Raw genomic sequence first — 12,462 nt, 5'->3', positions numbered from 1 at the left:
GAATCGATCTTAATAATATCTCATACTATTTTACCATGTACTGGCAGCACATTTGTTGTCTCAGAAAAAAAAATAACTCGTTATCCCTCCACAGACCAAAAGATAGTTACGCCGCGCTTCTCTGGCACCTCGTGGCTCGCGCTACACGCGCTGCGCGGCGCCTACAAGCGCGTTCGGCTGCGAATCCGGGTGCGGCCTGAGAGGGCCCGAGGCGTGTTGTTGCTGACCGGCGAACACGACGATCTGTCTGGTGATTATCTAGCGCTGGTGCTGAGGAACGGACATGTGGAGTTGAGGTGAGCTGTACTGACTTGTCTTCTTAGTAGTCGATTTTAAAACACCAACTACTAGTGGAGCTAGTAGTTGGTGTTGGTTGTAAATAATTATTACATACTATCACTGATTCAAAAGCACATCGAAAGTAAATTTATATTAAATATTAATAATGTGTACTTAAGTATTGACTTGTTGCCGCGAATTATAGTTTGTATGAACAGTATATTATATTGAATAAATAAAAAGTTAATTTAATAATTAAATGTTGGTTTAAATGAAAGAATTCAATATACATAACAGCAGTTAACTATTAAAATTCGTTATTTCTCGTAATAACCAAAGCTTCATGTTCCTCAAAATTCAAAAATAAACGGAAAACAAATATATTCACTCATTCACACGTCCGTGCAAACGTGTTTCAAAACACTTGAAAACACTTTCTCGACCATTCATCGCTGCAAGGCCATAAACTTGTGCGTGTATTCACAGGAAAAATTATATATGGAAGCACTTATGAATTTCATTTTACATCACCGTGTAATAACCTATTCACGAGCGACTGTGTTATGTGTAATAAAACCTCTATACAGGCAGCGTTTGTGGCAGATTAAAAATAATGATCCGCGCCCTCTAGCGGTTGCCCGCAGTAATGTGCTATAATCCTCATAATGAGCTATTTGGTAAATCAGAGTGCGTATGGCTGTAATAATGTAATATAATAAAATGTTGTAGTTTTATGCTAGACTATTTTGCCTTTGACCGTATATAACATAAAACCTTAGCCGTGGCTTAGACTAGTTGATGTTCGATTTTATACCTATATTGCAAATTTTTCAAATCTTTGCGTGCGTCAATCAGTCGATGATTTGTGTTGGGTAAATTACTGAAACTGTAACATGCATTAAAATGATTTTTTTACAATAATTCATATAGAATTGGTTCATTAACTTATTAGTCCCTGAAGATACAACGTTAAAATGGTGAATAATTTACTGCACTAATGCAACTTTAAATACCTACCTCAGTTTAAAGTAAAACGGGCTACGGTATGCAAAAAACAATCCAAAGGCTTCAATAAGCACCTACCAACATGTTATGTGGCTCATCTTTAAGGAGCTAACGAAAATCTAGGCTACCTAGATTCACATTCACCAAAACTTTAATAATTAGGTGCTCACATGTAGGCTACAACATTGATGAAACATCTGAGTTACATGAAAGTATGCTATATCTTCATTGTGAATTGATTTTTTAATTTATATTAGTTTCAATTTTTTAATTTATATTACTTTTTCCATGGGTTTGTTTTTTATGTGGCAATAAAGCTTGTTTTCTTTCTTTCTTTCTTTCTTTCAAAATGAAAATATATAAAACGCTAGCGTCCCGCCCGCGGCTTCTCCCGCCTCCGTATTGTTCTTACCTTTTAAACTTCCCTAGACTAATCAGAATGCACCAAAACCGTGACTATAAAAATCAGACCAGCAATTCTCGAGTTTTAGCGCGACTAACGAACAGCAACTGATTTTTATATATAAGACTAGCTGCACCCGGCAAACGCTGTTCTGTCTTACTCTTATCATTTAGGGGGATGAAAAATAGATGTTGACCGATTCTCATAGATACCGGATAAGTACAAAAAATTTCATCAAAATCGGTCACGCCGTTTCGGAGGAGTATGGCAACGAAAACTGTGACACGAGAATTTTATATATTAGATAAATCCATATTAAGTTTCCATATAATAAAATACCAAAAATTTTCACATAATCCAATTAGAGTATACAACTGGGTACTTCGAAGAGCCAAAAAACATAACGCTCAGAGCTCAAAACAACTTTCGCACCCAAACTTTCCGAGTGATAACATTGGTTTGTTTCACAGAAGTTCATTTAAGGAAGCAATCGTTGCCCTTTGAGTGAAATCGTTTTATGTTATTGCATTTAAAATTAATATTTGAATTAGTACTGAAACCTGATATTGATTGGGTTTTTATCTTACAAGTGATTTCCAGCACAGAAAATGTCTAGGAAAAGTAGTTACTATGTTATGGCGAGTAAAGCGTACATTTTATTATATACTAGCTGTTGCCTGCGACTTCGTCCGCGAGCAACATAAGAAAGCACAGCTCCTCCAGTTGGCGATAGCGTGATAATAAGTAGCCTAAATGTTGACCAAACTAGTTAGATATATAAAGTTAGATATAGCAGACAAACAGTCAAAAATTCTAAAAACTATAAAATATAACTAATCTACAGATTTGACTTTCCTACGATTCTATTATATGTATAGATTTAATTACAATAAGTCTAAATTGAAACCCTTGAATATAGACATATAGTTTTTTCTCATAAAATGTTTTTTCAATAGTAATTTTCATCTGACCTAATATTATTTCTATTTCATGATTTACAATTTATAGAAACTTCAATACTGCGAAATGTAAAAAAATTAGTAAATAATTTTTATTTTGTTTTACTTTAGAATTTGGCCTAATTGTTACACATTACATTATAAAGGAAACGATTCTAATTCAATCGAATTTCAATTCTCAATTAACTGCTAGAACAAGTATCACATAATATAAACACAATAGAGCAAGCTCGGACTTTAATTAAAATATGTGTTAGCTGAAACAAAGCGTAATATAAAATCGATATTAATTAAATAATCGATGAGGCTTATGCGTCGGATTAATTATGCCTGGCTTGCTAAGCCTCGTGTTATAACGTTGTGATCAGTGATGGCTATTGCAGTATGGGGAATGTTATAAGTTTTATAAATTCAAGCTGTTGCTATAAATATTATGGTTTGAGTTTGTGTTAGTTGTTTCATTTTACGCGGTACGCCTGTTAAAAATTGTCAAAATAATTTTCTATTCTGATTATTTTTGCATTTATAAATAAAATTTAATAATAAAAGTATATAACTGAGTATAATATTGAGTCCGATTGCGATATTTTGTTAGAGTACTCTAATGAAGGAGTTGTGGAGTACTGTTGGTTTCAAACTAATAAGATTGCTTAGTATACGGGATGAGCCGAATTTGGTATAGTATTATGTTATCTGTGGTTTAACATTCGGTTTGGTCAAACTTTGGGAGCTGGAACGGAACTTCGACAGTTCAGTTGAAGTGCGGATTAACTGGTACAAGAAAAACTAAATCGAATAATCCATTTTGATTTAAAATAATAGAACTAACAATCTATCATATACTCGTATCTATTAAATACAACAATCGCTATATATCAATCTTTAACCTGTAAACTATACAATTTTGGTGATTTTTTGTTAATTAGGTAGGATATTATACTTTTGCTAGCTTGCAAGTTAAGGCTAAATTTGAAAATAAATTGCTTAGAAAATCATACTAAACAAGTTCATCTTAATTCTATTGTGGGAGTCGAGCACGCTTCGGCACGAATTGGGCCAGCTCGCACCGGGGAAGTACCACACCCCCACAGAAAACCGGCGTGAAATAGTGGCATGCCACTGTGTTTCGTACGGTGAGTGGGGGAGCCGGAGGCCCGTTTCCTTTTCCTCGCCCGTCCTAGTCCATTCCTTCTTTCCAGTCATTAATCCTTTCCTTTTCCCTTATCCCATAAAAGCGGGCAGCGCATTCACAGAGGTAGGTACTACCTTTGCGAATGTTTATGGGCGGTGGCGATCGCTTACCATCAGGCGAACCACCAGCTCAGCTGCCCGCTATGACATAAAAAAAAAAAAAAAAAAAAAATTAAATAATTAAGAAGAACTTACTTAGATTTCATTTTTCTTATTTAATTCTTAATAAAACTCTTCTTCCAATCAATTTGTTTTAGAAACCTGTAATAGAATTAAGAGAAATTAATTGTATTCAAAACAAATAAGATAAAGTTATTTATACTTCGTAATCAAAAGCAGAACTTCAACGGAATTTTCGATTTTCGCCGAATGTTCTATGAAACTCAATATAGCGAATTCAATAATATGTTTATCCACGGTATGCGTTGCGTAAAATGCATTTCAACTATGTCAAAAATCAGAGTTAAGTATGATTATCTGATATTCTCACGACGAAAACTGTACTATCTCGAAAACTCGTGTGTCTATAGAAAAGAACTGCTATTTTAGCAGTTCCTTTACTATAATAATACCTAGAACAAGTACGCACAAGAAAAGTGAGGCAATTCAAACTAAGCCACATTGGCTCAGCCGAACATAGCGTCAGTAGTATTGAAAAGTTCTGCATGTGTGCGTGTTAGTCAATGTAGGCACGTAATGCTTACTCGTATATACTATACTCTAATACGCATTATATATACTTATACGTATTATACTAGCTGCACTCGTACATATAAATCTTGTCTCGCCAGTTTTCTTATACGAAGCGTTTTATGAAGAGTAGGTATGGATATCTTATACCTTTAAACGAGCAATTCTTGTATATATATATAGTAGTATTGAAAAGTTCTGTATGTGTGCGTGTTAGTTAATGTAGGCACGTAATGCTTACTCGTATTTACTATACACATATACGTATTATATATACTTATACGTATTATACTAGCTGCACTCGTACATATAAATCTGGTCTCGCCATTTCTCTTATACGAAGCGTTTTATGAAGAGTAGGTATGGATATCTTATCTTATACCTTTAAACGAGCAGTTCTTGTATATATATATACTATCGACAAAACTTAGCGACTCTTCCTGACATCTATTGGCGAATAGTAATACTAATATTATTTTTTGGCGAATAATGAAAGTTCCAGCAGATGGCGTTGTTAAGTAACGAAGCCAATGAGCGTTTGCTTTGAGGTTAGACTAATTGTTTATATTGTTTTGTGTATTCTTAATGCGTGTTCACTTAAAAATGCCTAAACGATCTTGGAAAAAACGCTTATAAACAATCTAACATCATCCAGGTACTGGTCGTTAATTTACGGCAGTTTTTAAATCACATTGGGTTAGAAAGATATTATTTGTATCAGGTTCGACTGCGGCAGTGGTGCTGGTGTACTTCGTTCCCCGGAGCCGGTGCGTCTCGGTCGTTGGAACACCATAGCGGTGTACCGCCACCGGTGGGATGCGTGGTTGAGGCTGAATGCTGGCAAGCGGGTTAGAGGACGCTCCAAGGTGAGTAGTTCTTGTATTGGCTTAGTGCTAATATAAAAAAGAATAATGTGGTTTTCGTGAGTGTTCATAGAACTGTGTTTAGCTATCATAGTTTTTCTTTTTTAACATTGCATGAAGCTTTTAACCTCCTGTTATAAAACATTTTTGTGTATTTTATACAGAAATGTCGTTTATTCAAATATAAATAACTTAAAATCATAAGATGGGACTTATAACAAAATAGGTTTACCAAGTATACAAAAAAAAATATGTCTTTAATTCTTCCCGGCGAAGAAATAATAAGAGGTTTTTCTATTTATCTTGTATCTGTACGTAGGAACGCTCGTCGAATTGTATCTCTATTGATTGCAATTGACCTACAATTCGCCGAATCACAATTCCCTCAATATCCAACAAAACAAAGACGTATACACAAACACAATATAATAAAGCACGTGTAAACTAGACATCCACTTCAATGCCACGAAATATATGCGTTTAAAACAAACTCGTCCAAGTAAAATAATAATTACAACTTTCCCGGAATTCCCTCGGTTTCCGTGCCGTTGAATTGCTCTCCTATTTGATGAGTTCTCACTGATTTAAGTTAAATAAACCGGAAAACTCAATTAACCCCATTCTGTCAATGATGTTAATTCTGCTGGTTATTTATTAGGTTTGACGCTTCATAAAACGCAGAGTTTATTTCAAACAGATCACATGTCCGTCGGTATAAAATTATCGTGTATCGAAAACGGAACGAAACAAATGGGAAACCGATATTTCGTGAAACCGTTGCGTAAAATATAACTAGATAGTTCTGCCTAACAAAACTAAATAGTTTACATCTGCCAACCCGCACTTGGCCAGCGTGCTGGATTGTTGCCTTCATAAGAGACCTTGGGTCGGGACAGGTACTAATGAAAATTTAAATGCAACCGATAATGGATTAATTGTCTGCGCTTTCTTATGTTATAACGGGCAACCGAGTTGGTAGTTAGGCAATCACCACCACTCATTAACATTTGCACATATGTGTTGTGCTAAGGAATAAAGAAAGGCTTGCCAACGAAAATAAGAAAGTTTCAAGGGCGGAAAGGGGCGAAGAACGAAATACAGTATTTGCCTGCAAAATTATTAATAACATGCAATATTAAATAAAAACAAAATTAAGGTATAAGCATAGATTGATTGATTAAAATTATATTCCAGTTAATATACAATCGGACATAATTAAGGGTCGAGACCAGATATCTTTCTTAAAATGTTTTTCAAACTTCAATTTTCATTCATGCTGTAATTACTACTCTTAAAACAGCTATTAAATCATCGTAAATAATAACTGTACTTAGCAAGAACTCTCAAAGGAATTGTAGAGTAATATAGTTTCTTCAGCTCAGAGGGATCGCGCTTAATTAATTCTAAGTATTAGTAGAGTAATGCATCTTTTTAATTAAAACGTCTTGTTTGAACAGGAGTCTCATGGCGGCCGTATTTCTCCTTTACTTTGAGCGTTTCTTGAGTGAAACATACGTTGGTATTACGCGTTAATAGAACGTCTATATTGCTGTGCGTATATAGTGTCAATCCAAAGAGCACCGTAAACTCTAAAATTTAAAGTTCTTTTTGCGTTATTTGTTTTCCGATTAGTATGACTGATTTTTGTGAAATTGACGACCTTTAGAGTATAACACTGGATACAATATGTTTCAATCTATATATTGGACACAAAATCAGTTTTACCTCCAAGTAATATTTTATAAAAGTTGTGTCTTAGTTTCATACAGGTTAAGTTCAGGGCTATTAAATAAATATAGATAAAACTACTCTATTCTGCTAATTAAATACTAAAATTTATCTCAAGGTTTATGAATTACTTCTCATATCTCGAAGCATCCTCTTCATAACGAGATAACGGTAAAACCTCTAACATTCAACAAAAATGTCTTACATTTAGCTCCCGGCTCCTTCATTTTCTAGATAAGGAATAACCGAGACTAAACAAATTCAGTAAAAATTCGAACATCGAGATATTACGAAAGCAACTCATTCCATATTCACGGAGTTGAAATAAAAATTTTAAGTTAAATGGGCGCCTAACTTTCTGATGTTGACGGAAAATTCCGATGTGATCGGATACGAAGCGATTTGATGTTGAATCATCTGTAGTCCATTTGCCTTTCAATTATTGACCTGAAAGTTATTTTGGCCGTACTTGCTTGCGATTATATACTGTATATATAGTTCACGAAGCTATGCGAATAAATATACAATATATAAAGAATGCCATATATGATATAGAATGTATGTAGGGGATAAATATATATATGGTAAATAGAGGATATCAAATTCGTAAATCCATCTGTTGAAATTAAAATTTATTTAAGATTTAACAATCTTTTTAAAGGACCTTTTAAATATTTCTTAATTGGATAGAAATAATCAGAGAATTGGAATTAAAAAGGATTATGTACAAGGAAGATATACTTAAATATATTGTCTAGCTGCGATAGCTAATGGATGATCCCATCTTATCTAATTTTTGTTGGTATTATTATTTAGTGGCACAGTGTTTCATATTGTATGTTATACTTGACGCTCGTTCCGACTCCGCCTGGATATCAAGATTCTTGTTTTATCCCAAGGGAGCATTTAATCGGGATAAAAAGTATCCTATCACCCAAGTCAGCTCATACACTGCCTGTATACCAAATTTTATCAAAATTTTTTCAGTAGTTTCAGCCTGATTGTCGGACAAACATCCAAACAAACAAACTTTCACATTCATAACATCACATCATTAGTGTGATAAACATAAATTTATATTTTAAAGTTATCGTGTAACACTCCTTTCCCAGGGCCTTTTCTCCCGGATGACATTCCGAGAGCCAGTGTGGGTGGGCGGCGCTGGTAACACCACGGGCTTGCAAAACAAACTGGGCCTGACTGAAGGTCTACTGGGCTGTGTGGATTTCTTGCGGATCAATGGCGATACGTACAGGCTGGTGAAGGATGCTGTCTCTACTTTGGATATAAGTAAGTTATGTTGAATGAATGAGAGAAAATGTTTAATATATTTTTTTTTATTATAGTGAATGGTTCCCCGTTTTAAAGTTACAGAAATCTAGTGTTTGTTTGAAGTATTTAAGTATATGGACTTTTTGATAATAAATACATGATACAAATACAATGGAGTAAATATTAAGTAATGTGTTTATATGTGTAACATTGGAAAGATCCTAAAAATAGTTAAAAACCACTTCTTAAAACTATCAGCGAACGAAACCGAAATGCGATTATTGAAAACACGCACAAATGTATAAAATACTTTATAATAAGCGTCGAACGATTTAAAAAAAAAAAATAGCGAAATTACTCCTCATACATTTTGACTTTAAAAATTTCAACTCAGTAAATTTTTCGAGCTGGGTAATGTAAATCGTTGTCGAACTCCTTCGAGAGTCCTTTAAAATTTATCTCCAATAAAAACGGATATTTTTACTTCTAAATCTAATGATGTTTAGGAAAATGCTTTGTAAGAACTTATATAATACTATAATATGTAAAAACAACAGACAATATAATGTTTTCGCATTATTTTTCAGTGTATTTCGTAACCTTACGAATTAGATAATAACTTACTGGTTTTTACAATCTTGTTACTTATAGAACGCAAAAAGCTGATTTCTCCACTTCCTTCCCTCTCATAGAACCATCGGAAGATTTCATTATACTATTTTAGAGTTCGGACTGAAACCTATCTGTGTTGTAAGTTTCAGTCGAATCAGTTTGAATGAAAGCGTTTCCTGCAAAGAGTAACTATCGAGTTTCTTATTGATTCTTCTCGGTAGAAGCGACATTCCGAATTACACCTGGAAAAGTTTACATGAATAAGTTTCCTGAAGGATTTGAATAAGTAAATCGTATTTATAGACTACTAGCATTCCGCCCGTTGCTTCACTTAGTCTGCGGAAATTAAATTAATATTAATACTATGTTTCACCGCAGTAAAAAGAAGCCAATGTCACTCTCTAGCCTCCTAACTATATCTAAATATATAAATCATGTCATATCGCTGCGTGGCGACGTAAAAAGGATATAAAAGAAAGAACTCTTTAATTTAAATTTAGTAAGTGGAGTATTAAATTAAAAGAAATTTTAATATTTTAAACGTAATGATGCCTTGTCTACCAACGCACAGCTCAAACTACGGGAAATTTGAACAATGAAAATTTATTTTGACCACGCTGGCGAAGTTACAACAGACAACAGCTAATTTTAATATAACATGAGTATATAGAACACATGAATGGATGAATCTATATATATTTACTCGTATTTCGTAGAACTACAGAAGTTATAACAATTATTCAAGTATTACTAACGACATGATTACTACATGAAATTGTAAGAAAGCATCTATGCCTTTTTCAAGAATGTGTTGTTATAATATGTAATATTAAATAGTATAAAAGCAACACAATCATAATGAACACAGACAATAAAAAGCACAGCTAGTTTGTTTCTTAACTACATACCATTTATTACACAATTTAAAAGCGAAATACATGCGATATACAACTCGACTCATTAAAAATTTTACACAACTGCACGTAGGTTGCATTTATGTTGTTAAACAAGCCATTCCTGGGATATATGCAGAAGAGTGCGCTCGTAAAGCTTGTTTTAAAGGCGCGGTTAATTATATATTGTTTTGTGGTGGGTGCATTAATATTTCTGCTTTTAACCGTCTGATAATAAGATGAAAAATGTATATAAATAAATACTAAATTTAAGTAAATTTGTATTTATTTATGTACGTGCATTAATCGTAATTAAATCTATTTCCCATTAACTAGTATAGGATAGAATGTTTAGTTCGCCATTAATTCTTTTTTCTTCTCGAAGTGTCTCTAAGTGTCGAATCTCATTCCAATCATTCATCACATCAAAAACACATAATAGACTTAATAATCTCTTCGTTTCAGTCGCTTGCTTAAAACATTGACTCCTATTCAAAATATATTGTGATTGAATATAGTCCCACATAAAATACAGTATTGCAGTACCTAAATATGTAGGTATGTCCTATCTTAAAACAACTTTATGTCTGCAATCCCACTCCCCCTTTACTTTTGACTCCTAACTTACATAAATACAATAACATCGACGTTTAATATAACAATTGAAAACTTTGTTTTGATCGATATAAACTATATGCCAATAGCTTCAGCTTACTAATTGGATGTATTGTCGAACTACGAGTAACTTTTAAACATCCCAACCTTCATTATAAAGGATTCAACTACAATAGGGACTGAATGTTTTTGCTTTCTGAACTATGTTAAAGTTGGAACTACTAAAATATGAAAAACATTAATCATTTTGTTCATTGGAAAGTTTAAAGCAATGAATATTTATGTTCTTAATATCTCGTATTTCGTTGAAAATAAACTGACATTTTAATGAAATGTTCCTTATAGTACGTATAATTATTTATACACTAGCTGCACGGCGCGGTTTCACCTGCGGATATAACCAAGAACAAAAGCAAGTACTTCTATTAAGTTCATGTGTTATTCTAATACGTAAGCTACTGCCGAATATCAATAAAATCCGTTGAATTTCCGTGTGAAAGATTAACAAACATCCATACTTTCTTACAAGCATTCTCGTTTATAATATATTAGCTTTTGTCCACGGCTTCGCACGCGTTAATTCGGAGTAGTTTAATAGATGATATACATATAAACTTTCCCCTTTAAACTCTTACTTATAAAATAAAACCCATAGTATAGTTTTACATATTTAAGTATACATAGGGACAGAGAAAGTGAGAGAAAGCGGATGATGTACAACCGTCTTACTAATCGATTTTTAGTGGACAAGTAGGTGAGCTTTCTGTGTCCTGCCAGACCAAGAAATTTTTTGTGAGTCCCCACTTGGAATCGAACCCAACCCATCTGTTCTACGCTTTCGCGTTAACCACAGCAGCAAGGCGTCAAATCTGTAAATGAGTAGTTCTTGGAAAATGTTACAATTGAAAGACATGGAAAACCAACAAATCGCACAAGGTTCTCATAACTGAATAAGCTCCTACAACCGTATACCACATTCAATCATTCTGATCTATAATATATCAATGCAATTTGTCCGACTCCATCGAGAAAATAACTTTTGTAACGAATAGAAATACGGAAGGCCGGGGGAACCGGCAATTTCTATTGGAAATTGACCGTTTTCTGTGAGAGTTATGGATTTGTAGCTATTCATAAAGATATTTAGGTTGGATTGCTTAATTCATGGAATTCGTAAGATTTGAGAGCTTTCGTCATTGTTAGAGATGATAGTTTACAGAAACTGATTGAAATACACCCTATAGTTTAAAGTATGTTCAAAGAAACAAACTCATTATAATATTACTAAAGATTACATAACTTGCAATAAAGAAGTTTTACAGTTTTTCATTATAAAGGGTGAATAATCATGAAAAAAAACGGGTAAAAACAAGCACGTGGCACCATACGCATATCAAATTCGGCTATCTTCACGGGCCATACATCATCCTTGGCAAGTTTTAATATTCCCTACGACGTGTGTTATTTACGAGAGCCCTTGCCAGGCTCTTGATTTAAACACTTCGCTCTGTATGCCCATGTGGATCGGAAAGTTTTGGCGGGATAATTCTCTAAGGGTATTTAATGTAGATCCAATAAAGTAGGTAGGCAATGTTGGAGATACACCTGAAATTGGTGGTTAATCTGATAATAGCGTAAAACGATACTTATTTTAGTATATTTGTTAAACACAGCTTCGCCCGCGTGGTGGAAATAAATTTCCGCGGTACAAACATTCGTTCCCTATTTTATTCCCTTGGGAGTCGAATTTATCAAAATCCTGCACCATAGTGACTATTTGCATGCCTAATTTCAGTCTGATGGATCGAGAATTTGGGTTGTGCGTTAATAGATGAGTCAGTCCTTCACCTTTGCGTTGTATATAGAATGACTAATAATATATTAGTAGATATCACCCAGATCTATACAATGGTTTCTATCTATCACAAAAGCACCCTGATATTTCTACTGGT

At 33.8% G+C, this 12,462-nt stretch overlaps 1 protein-coding gene across 1 annotated transcript in view; it reads left to right on the top strand.

The window, feature by feature from the left end:
- LOC119836759 (pikachurin) overlaps window positions 1–12,462 on the top strand; it is a 112,732-nt gene that overhangs the window by 84,689 nt on the left and 15,581 nt on the right. Inside the window, exons 6-8 of the mRNA XM_038362212.1 lie at window positions 95–296; window positions 5,249–5,393; window positions 8,231–8,408. Coding sequence (XP_038218140.1) covers window positions 95–296; window positions 5,249–5,393; window positions 8,231–8,408 — 525 coding nt within the window. The remainder of the gene's footprint in view (window positions 1–94; window positions 297–5,248; window positions 5,394–8,230; window positions 8,409–12,462) is intronic.

The sequence above is a fragment of the Zerene cesonia genome, chromosome 25 (assembly GCF_012273895.1).
Source record: "Zerene cesonia ecotype Mississippi chromosome 25, Zerene_cesonia_1.1, whole genome shotgun sequence".
Classification (NCBI taxonomy): Eukaryota; Metazoa; Arthropoda; class Insecta; order Lepidoptera; family Pieridae; genus Zerene; species Zerene cesonia.
The sequence above is the reverse complement of the archived record's forward strand: the minus strand, read 5'-3'. Positions and strand labels throughout refer to the sequence as shown.